Raw genomic sequence first — 14,725 nt, forward strand, 5'->3', positions numbered from 1 at the left:
GGCGCCGAGCCAGCATCATGACTTTTTCTTCTCTTATTACTTTTAAATTTCAGATTAATATGAGGGTAGAAATGATTAGGTGACATGGTTTGTGTTTGTGAGGTCAAGTCTGCTTGTAGATGTGCCTGTCACCGGGGAGGAGTGCCATATACCTTTACATTGTGCCTCTTAGGTGAAAGCACACCAATCTCCCTCTCACCTCCCCTCTAATTTTTGGATGATTTAACTCTAAAGACCAACCATTCTTGCAATCTATAAGAATAAATTTGAGTTGGATTTTGCTTTTATAACCTAAGAATGCAAGGCTCTGGATCCCTTTCAGCCTAATCCCCTCCAATATATTTTGACTTATTACTATGTTTTTTTTCTTTTGGCTGGGGCTGGATTGGAACCCACTACCTCCAGCTTATGGAGCTAGCGCCCTCTTCCTTGAGCCACAGGTGCTGCCCCTTATTACCATATTTAATTGACACAATAATTGTACATATTTATAGGACACATGATATTTTGAGACAAGTATACACGATGTAATGATCAAAACAGGGTAATTAACACACCCACCACCTCAAACATTTATCCTTTGCACTGGAAGGTTCAAAAACCGCTCTTCTAGCTATTTGAAAACATGTAATAAACTGTTAACGACAGTCGTCCTAGACTGCCATGGAGCCCTAGAACTTACTCCTCCTATCTGGCTGTCCTTTTGTATCCACTGATCAGTGTGGACTCTGCTCCCTCTCCCAGCCTCCTCCCCACCCCACTGTTCTATTCTCTACTTCTAAAGAATCAAATTTTCCAACTTCTCCATGTAAGTAGAACAGAAGCATCATTCTTATATTTATGATAGTTTTAAAATACTCTTGCGAATTAACAATTCACTTATCCACCAACAATGTACTGAGGCTCTGCCAGGCTGTGTGCTAGATGCTGAGGATACAATAATGATTCAAAACAGACATCCTGGCTCGGTGTCTTTAGCTTAGCTCAGCGGCTAGGGTGCCAGCCATGTACACCGGAACTGGCGGGTTTGAACCCAGCCCAGGCCTACCAAACAATGACAGCTACAACAAAAAAAGTAGCTGGGGTGTTGTGGTGGGCGCCTATAGTCTTAGCTACTTGGGAGGCTGAGACAAGAGAATCACTTAAGCCCAAGAGTTTGAGGTTGCTGTGAGCTGAGATGCCACAGCATGCTACCAAGGGCAACATAGTAAGACTCTTGTCTCAAATAAAATAAAATAACAGACGTCCTCTTCCGGCCAGGGAGGTTACTATCTGGGGAGTAATACTGGCCTTCATTGAATAGTTGCATGAGTACCCGAGAAATTCCAACTGTGATACACACTGTGAGGGAAAGGTGTGCTGTGATGGGGCCATGAGAGCTCAGGAGGCTTCTCCAGGGTACTTGCACACGGCCATGCTTTGTCCTCTGACCACTGGCTGACAGGGAGCTAGAATACAACCTGTGTTCTGCTTAAGGATCTGGTGCAGGATGGCATCTGCCCAGAAGGGATGACTTCTATTTTTCATAAAGTGGCTGCATAGGCCCAAAGATCAACTAATTTGTAAGTGAGCAACCTTGAACTGGCCCTCAGTAGGAGTTACCTAGGGAAAGAGGAGAGGGATTATGTTCAAATGTTTATGGAAGGAGTGCAGGGTGGTTAAGAATGGAGCGGGGTGATGGGAGTTAAGAAAGTCAGAGAAGAAGGGCTTGAGTGGGGTAGAAAGACCACTGGTGGATGTAAGAGTTTAACTAGATGGCTTTAGCTAGAGTAAGAAGACATCATTTGTCCTGAGAATAGTAAGAAACTATTGGAGCATTTTAAGCATCGGATGCTATAATCAAATTTGTGTTTTAAAAGACCACTTGAGCTGCAATACAGAAAATAGATTGGAAGTTGACCAAAGGGAAATAGCAGCAAACTAGTGTTATAGGATACAAAGTAATTTAAATTTATAAGGTACACTAGCTGTAAGTTTCAGGTAAAGATGTTTGTTTCTCAGACACAGTACCCCACCTCCACCAGGTAGAGAAGAGAGACCAAAATGCTATAAATCAAACCATAACAAAAAAGCAAAAACCCTTAGTAGGACAAAGTTGAGAGGTTAAAAAACAAACAAACAAACAAATAATAGGGGCAGAAACACTGACAAAAATAAAATTCTAATTGTTAAAGAAGACAAAAATGGAAGGTTGTATAAAGACTAGAAAAAGTATCCAAAAAAAAGAAAAGTTAAAGTTCAAAAAAACCCCAAAAAAGCAAAAACCCCAAAACCAAAAACCAAAACAAACAGCATATATATCTTGGTAAATATTGTCTGGGCAACAGGTGATCTTCTGAGGCGTGAGAAATTAATCCCAAATTTGATACAGCTGTACAAGATGGAGACCAGCGCCCTCAACTGATTTCACAGACCCCGCAGGCTTAGGAGCCCAAATATCTTGTTGGCCCACTTAAAAGACCCTCCAAGCCATGGGCCTAGGCCAAGCAGAAGCTTTCCAAGGAAAGCATTTATCCCTGGGATCTCTCCTGATGTGGCTGCCTGCTTATCCAAAGCACCAAATCCAGTTTCCCTCAATGCCCCTGAGGGCCAAGGGTGTTAATCTGCCAAACACCTGGAGCTCCGCACCCCTCCAGCATCACAGCCCCTGCCTTTGGGCAGCTCAGTCACTAGACCACTCGCCCGAGAACTCCCGGCCCTCCGCACTGCACCACGCAGGGGCAGCTCCCCAAAGAAACTGTGGCATTAGCTCCTTACCAGCTCAGTGGCTCAGTCTGGGGGCCCAGACAGCGCCCAAAGTCATCCGCACACCGGCCCCAGGTCTCCCAAGGCAGTTCAATGGAGTGCCCAAGTCCAGACAAACCAAAACAGCCCCCAGGCAAGGTTCTTCCCACTTGCAGTCTCGCTGTTGCTATAGGTACGGCTGCAGGCAGCCTCGGACCGAACAAACGGGCACCCACTACTTGCCTGTTTTCCACCGCTTCTGACCTCCTCGTGGGGTCCTAAAGTCTCTCACTGACTTCTTGGGTCACCAGAGGACAGCCTCTGGGCAAAAGCCACCAGCCAGAGACTCCTGGAATCTTCTCTTCCCCTTCTCACTGCGCCCGGTTACACAGAAGCTGCTACTCGGCCGCCATCTTGCTGATGAATCCCATCTTGCTAAACTTGTCGATTATTTCAATAAATGTCAATGGCTTGAACTCCCCACTAAAGAGGCATAGATTGACTGATTGGATAAAAAAATACAAGCCAACTATTTGCTGTCTGCAGGAAACACACCTCACATTGAAAGACAGATTAAAACTTAGAGTTAAGGGTTGGAAATCAATTTTTCAGGCGAATGGGAGTCAGAAGAAAAAGGGGTTGCAATCTTATTTTCAGACACACGTGGGCTTAAAGCGACTAAAGTTACAAAGGACAATGATGGGCACTTCATATTGGTCAAGGGAAAAATACAACAAGAAGACATTTCAATTCTAAATATTTATGCACCTAATTTAAATGCTCCCAGATTCTTGAAACAGACCTTACTTAGTCTGAGCAACACGGTATATTATATAACACCATAATAACAGGGGACCTTAACTCTCCTCTCTCAGAGATGGACAGATCTTCTAAACAGAAATTAAACAAAGATATTAGAGATTTAAATGAGACCTTAGAACAACTGTGCTTGATAGACATATATAGAACACTCCATCCCAAAGATAAAGAATATACACTCTTCTCATCATCCCATGGAACATTCTCTAAAATTGATCATATCCTTGGACACAAAGCAAACCTCAATAGAATCAAAAGATTTGAAATTCTACCTTGCATCTTTTCAGATCATAAGGCACTAAAAGCGGAACTCAACTCCAGCAATTATGCTCAACCTCACACAAAGGCATGGAAGTTAAACAACCTTATGCTGAATGATAGCTGGGTGCAGGAAGAAATTAAAAAGGAAATTATTAACTTCCTTGAACATAACACCAATGAAGACACAAGCTACCAGAATCTATGGGATATAGCAAAAGCCATCCTGAGAGGAAAATGTATCACTTTAGAAACCTACATTAAAAAAGCAGAAAGAGAGCCTATCAACAAACTCACAGACCATCTGACGGAATTGGAAAAAGAAGAACAATCTAAGCCTAAACCTAGCAGAAGAAAAGAAATATCCAAAATTAAATCAGAGATTAATGAAATTGAAAACAAGAGTCATTCAGAAAATTAATGAAACAAGGAGTTGGTTTTTTGAAAAAATTAATAAAATAGATAAAACTCTGGCTGGACTAACTAGAAATCAAAAAGTAAAATCTCTAGTAACCTCAATGAGAAATGATAAAGGGGAAATAACAACTGATGCCACAGAGATACAAAGATTATCTCTGAATACTACCAGAAACTTTACGCCCAGAAATTTGACAATGTGAAGGAAATGGATCAATATTTGGAATCACACCCTCTCCCTAAACTTAGCCCGGATGAAATAGATCTCCTGAACAGACCAATTTCAAGCACTGAGATTAAAGAAACAATAAAAAATCTACCAACAAAAAAATTCCCTGATCCAGATGGCTTCACACCTGAATTCTATCAAACCTTCAAGGAAGAGCTTACTCCTATACTGCAGAAATTATTCCAAAAGATTGAAGAGGCAGGAGTCTTCCTCAACACATTCTATGAAGCAAACATCACCTTGATTCCAAAACCAAGTAAAGACTCAACTAAAAAGGAGAATTTCAGACCAATTCACTTATGAATACAGATGCAAAAATTCTCAATAAAATTTTAGCCAATAGATTACAGCTTATTATCAAAAATGTTATACATCAGGATCAAGTAGGTTTCATCCCCGGGATGCAAGGCTGGTTTAATATATGGAATTCTATAAACATTATTCACCATATCAACAGAAGTAAAACCAAAGACTACATGATCATTTCAATAGATGCTGAAAAAGCATTTGATAAAATTCAGCATTCTTTTTTAATTAGAACATTGAGGAGAATAGGCATAGGTGGTACATTTCTTAAATTGATCGAAGCTATCTATGACAAATCCACAGCTAGTATTTTACTGAATGAAGTAAAACTGAAAGCTTTTCCTCGTAGAACTGGAACCAGACAAGGTTGTCCTCTGTCACCATTACTATTCAATATTGTGCTGGAAGTTTTAGCCAAAACAATTAGACAAGACAAGAAAATAAAGGGTATCCAAATGGGAGCAGATGAGGTTACACTCTCCCTTTTTGCTGACGATATGATCTTATACCTGGAGAACCCCAAAGATTCAAGCACAAGACTCTTGGAAGTCATCAAAAAATACAGTAATGTTGCAGGATATAAAATCAATGTCCACAAGTCACTCGCCTTTGTATATGCCAACAATAGCCAACAGGAGAGGTTAATTAAGGATACAACTCCCTTCACATTTCAAAGAAAATGAAATACCTAGGAATATGCCTTACAAAAGAGGTGGAGGACCTCTATAAAGAAAATTATGAAACCCTAAGAAAGGAAATAGCAGAGGACATCAATAAATGGAGGAACATACCATGTTCATGGCTTGGAAGAATCAACATTGTTAAAATGTCTATACTTCCCAGAATAATTTACCGATTCAACTCCATCCCTATTAAAATACCAACATCTTACTTTCAAGATTTGGAAAAAATGATTCTGCGTTTCGTATGGAATCAGAAAAAACCCTGTATAGCTAAGGCAGTCCTTAGTAAGAAAAACAAAGCCGGGAGTATTACTTTACCAGATTTTAGGCTATACTACAAAGCCATAGTGACCAAGACAATATGGTACTGGCACAAAAAATAGAGACATAGATATTTGGAATCGAATAGAAAACCTGCAAATGAAACCAACAACTTACAACCCCTTAATCTTCGATAAACCAAAGAAGAGCATTCACTGGGGGAAAGACTCCCTATTTAATAAATAGTGCTGGGAGAATTGGATATCTACATGTAAAAGACTGAAACTAGACCTGCACCTTTCTTCACTCACAAAAATTGATTCAAGATGGATAAAGGACTTAAATCTAAGGCATGAAATGATAAAAATCTTCAAAGAAAGAATTGGAAAAACACTGGAAGATATTGGCCTGGGGAAAGACTTTAGGAGGAAGACTGCCATGGCAAAAGCAACACCAGCAATACTAAACAAATGGGATCTTATGAAACTGAAAAGTTTCTGTACAGCAAAGGAGACAAGAACCAGAGCAAATAGACAACCTACTCAAAATTTGCATATTTTGAATCTGACAAAAGTCTAATAACCAGGATCTCTACAGAACTTCAATTAATCCACAAGAAAAAAACCAACAATCCCATACATCAATGGGGAAGAGAGGTGAACAGAATCTTCTCTAAAGCCAATAGGTAAATGGCTACTAACTATATTAAAAAATGCTCTTCATCTCTAATTATTAGAGAAATGCAAATTAAAACCACCCTGAGATATCATCTAACCCCAGCGAGAATGGCCTATATCACAAAAATCTCAAAATTGCAGATGCTGGCATAGATGTGGAGAGAACGGAACGCTCTTGCACTGCTGGTGGGACTGCAAATGAACACAACCTTTTTGGAAGGAAGTATGGAGAAACCTTAAAGAACTCAACCTAGACCTCCCATTTGGTTCTGCAATCCCACTAGTGGGCATCTATCCAGAAGAAAAAAAAAAACTTTTACTATAAAGACACTTGTACTAGGCTGTTTATCATAGCCCAATTTACAATCGCTGAAACGTGGAAGCAGCCTAAATGTCTTTCAACCCAGCAATGGATTGGGAAGCTGTGGTATATGTACACTATGGTGTGTTATTTAGCCATCAAAAAAAAAATGAAGATTTTACAGCATTTGTAATAACCTGGATGGAGGTAGAACACATTATTCTTAGTGAAGCATCACAGGAATGGAGAAGCAAGAATCCTATGTATTCAACTTTGATATAAAGACAATTAATGACATGGTGGGGCATGGGGGATGGGAAGATCAGACAGAGAAGGAGCGAGGGGGTGTGGGCAAAAAAAAGACTAATTCTCACACAAACTGGATTTAATTTTGATCAACGTATATTACTTAAGCATCAATTTTTAATTCAACATGTCAATATGTTATCATATTGTATCCTTATTCATCAGTGAAATATATTTGTAATTTCCTCTTTATAATAATATATGTTTTCTAATTTTACTATCAGGGGTATCCAGACTAAGTAGAATGATTTTGAAGTATTTCTGTTTCCACTGTCTATAAGACTTGGTGTGATCTGGTTTTTTTGTTTGTTTTTTAGAAATTATTTTTTACTTTTATTTATATATATTAGTCATCTATTTCTTTTATTTTGTTGTTAGACTTTGGTAAAAACATAATAAGGAAAAAATTGTTTACTATTTGTATTTTGTCTTGTGTATTCTGTAACAAACAAGTAGTAAATGATTATGTATTTAGAAAAAAAGATGTTTGTTTCTTACAATGATGCTACAGATTGAGAAAAAGAAGAAATTTGAGAGGTACTTTGGAGGCAAAATCAACAGCCTGAATGATGGATTGGCTATTTGGGGGGTGGGGGTACAGGGGGGGTGTCAAGTATATTTCTTTATCTCTTGTTTTTTATTAAGTCATTTGTACATAGATCATAAATACATTTATGCCATTATGGGATCCAATGTGTTGATTATTTGTACAAATCAGAGTGCTTACGTCCTACTAATCTCGTGATGGTTTGCAAGGTTGTAAGTGCAAGGTGGGTACCACTCACTGAGATAGAGAACACTGGAAGGAAACAGGCTTGAGGTGCTTGGAGAGGGAGATAATGCATTTGCTTTTTGTTTTTGCTGCATATGGAAATGTTTGAGATACCCAAACATTTTCACATAAGTATTTAGGGCTTAAGCTCAGAGAAGATGTTCAGGGTGAGATAAATTTGCATCCTTTGCATGTTGTTGACAAGTGAAACCACAGGTGTGGCTGAGATGCCTGAAAAGAGAAGATAGATATTTTGTCATTTGTGCTGCTAAATTTAAAGTAACTATAAAGTAGAATGTGAAACAGGTGAATAGTTGAACAAGGATTTTTTTTTTTTTAAGTGAAAGAGACCTGACCATGTTTAAAAGCCAGTGGGAAATATCCCTGAATGATGGATTTGTGATTATATTTCATGGGAGCTTACTTTGCATAACACTTAAGAACATCAAATAATTAACATTTGGGTCTTTAAAAATTACTTTGCAAACTGAAAACGTATATATGTCATACAACGGACATATATGGAATAAGAATTCTGTTCATGTTTTGTTCAAGGTTTGCTTGCAACTTACTTGGTTAATTTCAAATCATTTATTCTTTTCCTTAAGTTGAAAAAAAGTCTGATACAAATGATTTGCTGAAATTGGCATAGAGAAATGTTTGTCCGTGATATATAATTTAAAATTGTATTCAGGACTAATGTTATAATGTTTATAGACACAATAAAAGGAAAAATGCAAAGGCAGGGTGTATATGGGAGGGGAATTTAGCTCATAATTAGAGAATATTGGCAAATTCTACAGACATTGTTCAGAAATTCATAAGTAAATACCATTGTCTTAATATCAGAGCACTTATTTCAGTTCTAAACACTTAAAAATATTTATTACCTGGCCTGACAGTTTTATTCCTCTTTGGACTCTAAACACAAAGACTGTGGGAATTATGTGGGAATTCCCAAAGAATAATTTGGCTTTGAAATTCATGTTAAATGGTAGTCTTTTGAAAGCATTTCTTCATTTTTCTCCCAAAGAGTATGAAATCATTATTTTGCCTTAGATGTCCATAACAAATATGGAAATGCATAGAAATTTTAATGGAAATTTTGGGCTGTCTTTTTGATAATTGTCCCCTCCAGCACAATCATATTCCAAGATTTCTGAGAGTGACTTTATTTGAGAGAAGATTGGCCAAATTTACCATCTTAATGTTGGTGGCCATGGGTTTCTCTTGGCCTGAAATTCTGGATCTCCCTGGCCCTGGCTGCTTTCTACTGTCTAATTTTATGTTCCCTCTGTATTTTAACATAAAAATCAGATTATATAATTCCTTCAACTTAGGTGATATTTTCACATTCTATTAATGAAGTAAATGACTGAGATCAGTAGTTCCCCAAGACTTCTAGCAACAGGGACCAGTTTCATGGAAGACACTTTTTCCACAGTGTGTGTGGGGTGGAATGATATGAGTCTGAAAGCAATTGATCTATTATGTTCTCTGTGCAGTCAAACCTCTCTGCTAGTGATTAATTTGTATTTGCAGTAACTCCCCAAAGCTAGTATCACCCTCTCAGCTCCCTCTCTGATCATCAGGCCTGAGATTCTCATGAGGAGCACACAACCTAGGTCTCTCACATGCATAGGGTTCCAGCTCTTATGAGAATCTAATGCCACTGCTGATGTGACTGGAGGCAGAGCTCAGGTGGTGATGAGAGTGAAGTGGAGCGGCTGTAAATACAGATGAAGCTTCTCTTGCTGCCCACCACTCACCTCCTGCTCTGCAGTCCAGCTTGTAACAGGGAGCAGTCTGGTACTGGTCTTCAGCCTGGGGAGTTGGGGACCACAGATTCATGTTAAATATAGTTTGCAAGAGCAAAATAAAGTTTTATTAGCATGCCAAAGGAGAACTTGGCTGTGATGCCAGATTTCCTACTAGCAAACCATGTGACCTTAGAGCAGGCACTCAAGTTTTTTACATCTCAGTTTCCCTAGCTCTAAGAAGCTAGATTTGACTAGATGATCTAAGTTTCCTTCTAGCTAAAATATTCTAGAATAAAAGTTTAAGTGCATAAATTTTGCCTACAAGTGTCTTCACTCTCAGATACTTTCATCATTTGGTGGTGGAGGGAGTATATAGCCTGAGAATGGCAGGAAGACTGAAGAAATACTGTAATTCATCTCTGCTCTTTTGTCAAAGTGTATTCAACTCCACCTTGCAATTCTACCTGCCTATGGGAAAATTCATCATCAAAATTGAAAGCAGTTCTGTGACAGCTTTCAGGGGGAGTGTGTATTGTCCAAGCATTCCACATCATCTCATGGGGGACCTGTCTCTTGCATTCATTCCATTAACACGTTAATTTGTTTAAACACAGGTCAGGTGATCACGGCCAGTATTGCAGACATCATTGCAAATTACTCATTCAAGGATATTCTAAGGAAGCTGGCTGGAGAAAAGCAGACAGAAGTGGCCCCAGCTTCCTATGATGACAGTTACCTGGGTAAGAGCCATTGTTCAACGTATTTGTAGTTTCTCAACAGTTAAGCAGGTTAAATATAGATTCAAGTTTTATTCCCAGCCTATCTGATGTTATTTGGCATCTTATGCAGATTCTCTTTTCTTGTTCTTTTAAGTTTGATTCTCCTTTTCTTTTTAAATAGGACTATTGTTTTGCCATGATGTAAATGTATATAACTTGATCAGCTGTTTTGCAGGCTCTGTTGCAGTTGGTTGCATGTATAATATTTCACCACTAGTAGACACAGCATGTTACAGGGGCAACATGATAGCAGCCTTCTCCACTGTCTAGAGCCACACAGGAGATTTTCCTATTGCTAAGAATATCCTCAACATTTATTGTATACAAACCACACAATGGTACTTCACCACTACTATTCCCTACCTTGGTGTCCTAGTGGGATTTTTGATTGCTTGATGAATTTGAAAACAAACAAAAAGAAATGTAGTTATGTTTGTCACTCTAGTTGGCACCTTGCTTTGGAGCTGAGTGAAATTTGTGGAAAGCCACTATGAAAGGACTTAGGAAGCAGTCCCTGTTTGTGATCAGAACTAAAACTCTGAGTGCAAAGGGCATCTTTCAAAGTAGCATGTCTGATCATAACCAATCAGGAGCTCTTAAAATGCAATGGCTTCTACTTACACTTAGTGGTGGATTATTAAGTATCAATGCTTTTAAAATTGATCTCAAAATCTGATTTTTTTTTTTTGGCCAAATTCCTTCTTATTATCAGTAGTGACAGATTTATTACATGTTCAGGGCCAGGCATGATGGCTCATGCTTATAATCCCAGCACTCTGAGAGGCCGAGGTGGGTGGATCACTTGAGCTCAGGAGTTCAAGACCAGCCTGAGCAAGAGCAAAACTCCATTTCTACTAAAAATAGAAAAATTAACTGGGCACGGTGGGGTGCCTGTAGTCCCACTGCTCAGGAGTCTGAGGCAGAAGGATCACTTGAGCCCAACAGTTTGAGGTTGCTGTGAGCTCTGAAGCCATGGCACTCTACCCAGGATGACAGAGACTCTATCCCCAAGATTTAGTATAAAAGTGTGATCATTTCATATTGGTGTGATCAATTTTTCCCTTTATTAACTTTTATTTTATAATGCTTATAGAGATTTCTATATAAGGTAGTAACAAGGTAGTCCTTTCGCTTATTTATTATTTTTTTAAACAGGATACTCAGTTGCTACAGGGGAATTTACTGGAGACTCTCAGCAAGGTGAGCGATGTCACTGAATTTAAGTCATTTATACCATATGAAGGGAAAAGTAAAATGACATGAAAAGTCCTTTTGTTAATGTGATTTTCTTTGCTCTAAATACATATGAATAGAATCCCAGAATGTATATGATAATATTTTGTGGGGGGAAAAAATACCTTTCGGTGTAGTATTTTAAGCCCCAAGGAATCATGAGAGAACAAACACCTTTATAAAATATAGTTAAGTAAGAAGAAATAGGGCAGTAGTTCCATGTTATGAATGAAAAAGAAGGACATGAAGAAATGCCTTAGACAAGAGCTATGCCGTTAACTAACAGATCAAATCTGAGAAATTAAGAGCCTTCTTTTTACTTTAATTTCTAGGATTTCCTACTGGACTTGTCCAAAACCCTACTCCCCACCTGACTCTAATCTTAACCCCCAACATTATTTCTTTTTTCCACTTTGGATACGCCCACACCCCAAATAAGCAAACCCACTACTCCCTGTTCTCTCATACACCCTTCGTGTTCTGTCTTCTGCCCTTTGCTTTGTTGTCATATTTGTTTTCAATCCTTTGATCCCGTACCCACCCACCCCATTGTCGTCCAGTGGTCAAATGCTAATTTTTAAAAGCCAATTTCAGATATCATCTTCTCCAGAAATCCTCCATTAACTTCTTTCCATAAGCTTTTATTTCATCTTATTTTTCTCTCTTTTAAGGCATTTACTATACATTTGTCAAACATTTCTGTGCCCCTGCTACCTGCTCTGTATTAAATGCCTGCTACATGCTCTGTGTTGAATGTTGAGCCTGCTGATGTGAACAAAGGGTCCTTAATCTCAGAGCCTGCAATCTACCAGGCTGATGGACATTAAATAATGACCACTAAATACCTGATTAAATTGCATGAGTGCTAGGATAAAATTACCAACGTAGAGTAAGAGAACTTTTGGTGATAAAGGAACATTTAAGTGGACTCTGGAAGGATGGGGAAGGAGCCAGACACAGGGACCAATTCCTATATCCTAAGTCACGTAAAAGAGTGTTGTGTTCAAGGGCCTCAGTCTGACTGGCAAGACTTGGATACTGATATTAAAGGGAGACTGAGAGAAGAGGTCAGGGCCCAAATCATGCTGAGTCTTACAGATCATGGAGAGGATTCTGGAACACATTCAAAGTATGAGAAAGACATCATGAAAGGTGCAGCTGAAAAGTCACTGTTTGGTGCAGCCAAAGAACCACTATATACTGTTACTAGCTCCGTGAGCCTGAACAAATTACCTAATATCTTAGTGGCTCCGTTTCTTTATTCCTAAAGTAGAAATGATGATCATGATAGTCTTGTCTTCTTTCTAGGATTCTTGTAAGTATTAAATGAGGTAATTCTATATATTCGTAAGACAGGATAATGCCTGATATATAATGAATACTATTGTTATAATAAGAAAGAACTGGTGGACAAGGAGCCATTAGAAATACTACTGAATAACTAGCACCTTAAAAAAGTCAAATATTAAAATCACCACCTCAATGATTTAGCAAAGAAAACTATAAAATATGCCAACTAATTTTTTTTTTTAACATGGTGTTGAGACTCTCGTAGGAAAGCTCTCCAGGACAGCATTCGGTTCTGGCCCAAGGAAATTACCATGTTTCCCTGAAAATAAGACCTACCCAAAAAATAAGCCCTAGCAGGATTTCTATGTGTTTGTTAAATATAAGCCCTACCCCGATAATAAGACCTAGTGGTGGGCATGACTATGCAGCATATCTGCATAGCCACGCCATGCATTTCAGCACAGAGAGGAAGACATCCCCTGAAAATAAGCCCTAGTGTGTCTTATTGAGAAAAAATAAATATAAGATAGTGTCTTATTTGGGGGGAAACACGGTAATAATAATGCCTAACAGCACATGGTAGGGAAGATGGTAGAAAATAGTAGTGATCAGATCTCAGAAACGTCTAGAAAGTGGATTCACATTTTAAGTGTTTTGAGGATATCCCAAATAAAGATACCATCAAAGAACACCACAATCAGTTTTGGACCACTGAGAACCCCAGGCAAAAGTCAACATTCTTCCCACCAAATCAAATCACGTTACTGTGTTTGGGTAAGACCAGATTGCTTTCTTGGGTTTTAGCTCACCGCATTTGGTTTTAAAATGGGAAAGGAGGCCAGGGCCAGTGGCTCACACCCTGTAGTCCTCGCACCCTGGGAGGATTATACAATATATAATTCAGCAACGAGGGGTGAGTATTCTACAAAAGAGAGAACAAGTTGATGCCCCCTAGATGAGGAGATTTTAGTAGGGGATCCTTACACTGCTGGGTGATAGAAGGATGGACTTCACTGGATTTGAACCTCTAAAGGTGCAAGGTTTGTATGCATGTGAACTTTTCTGGTGAGAGGTTCATTAACTTTCTGCCAATTTTCAAATGTGTCTGCAATCCAAAAAAGTTCAAGACCTTCCTTTCCTATTTTATTTTATTTTATTTTATTTTTGAGACAGTGTCTTTGAAAGACACTATGGCGTGATCATTGCTCCCTGCAACCTCCAATTCCTGGGATCAAGCGATCCTCCTGCCTCAGCCTCCCAAGTAGCTACAGGCACCTATCACAATGCCTGGCTAATTTTTCTACTTTTTGTTGAGATAGGGTCTTGCTCTTTCTCAGACTGGCCTAAAACTCCTGGCCTTAAGTGATCCTCCTGCCTCAGCCTCCCAGGGTGCTAGGATTACAGGGGTGAGCCATGGTGCCTGGCCTCCTTTCCCATTTTAAAATCAGATGTGGTGAGCTAAAACCCAAAAAGTAACTTGGCTTTACCCAAACACATTAAAGTGATTGGATGTAGTGGAAAGAATATTGACTTTGCTATCAGTGCTCGACTTCCACTATTTACCAACTATGCCCTTGACAGTGACTGACCCTTTAGTTTCCCTGCATATTTAAAGGCCTCCATTTTTATTAAATTAAGGAAATATCATAAAGCACGGCTCATCATTTAGTGAATAAATGCCAGCCTCCATGCTATTTCTCGCTAGCTAGTTTAATGCTCAACTCGTGTGTTTCCAGGCCAAGGATCTAGATGTTTTCCTGACTGTATTGAATATTAAGAAACTTGTGAAGGTTTCACCAGCAATTATTGGAATGAATCTAAGAAAAGCCTCGTATTTCCCCTTCCAGTTGAACATTTTTGTTGTTGAGTGACAGTTCTAACTTGCCTTAGATCACAAGCAATTACATTAT

At 38.9% G+C, this 14,725-nt stretch overlaps 1 protein-coding gene across 1 annotated transcript in view; it reads left to right on the top strand.

The window, feature by feature from the left end:
• ITGA8 (integrin subunit alpha 8) overlaps positions 1–14,725 on the top strand; it is a 167,754-nt gene that overhangs the window by 32,898 nt on the left and 120,131 nt on the right. Inside the window, exons 7-8 of the mRNA XM_003786791.2 lie at positions 10,128–10,253; positions 11,448–11,492. Coding sequence (XP_003786839.1) covers positions 10,128–10,253; positions 11,448–11,492 — 171 coding nt within the window. The remainder of the gene's footprint in view (positions 1–10,127; positions 10,254–11,447; positions 11,493–14,725) is intronic.

This window comes from Otolemur garnettii, unplaced genomic scaffold (assembly GCF_000181295.1).
Source record: "Otolemur garnettii isolate 467f Iridium unplaced genomic scaffold, OtoGar3 scaffold00019, whole genome shotgun sequence".
In the NCBI taxonomy this organism is placed as follows: Eukaryota; Metazoa; Chordata; class Mammalia; order Primates; family Galagidae; genus Otolemur; species Otolemur garnettii.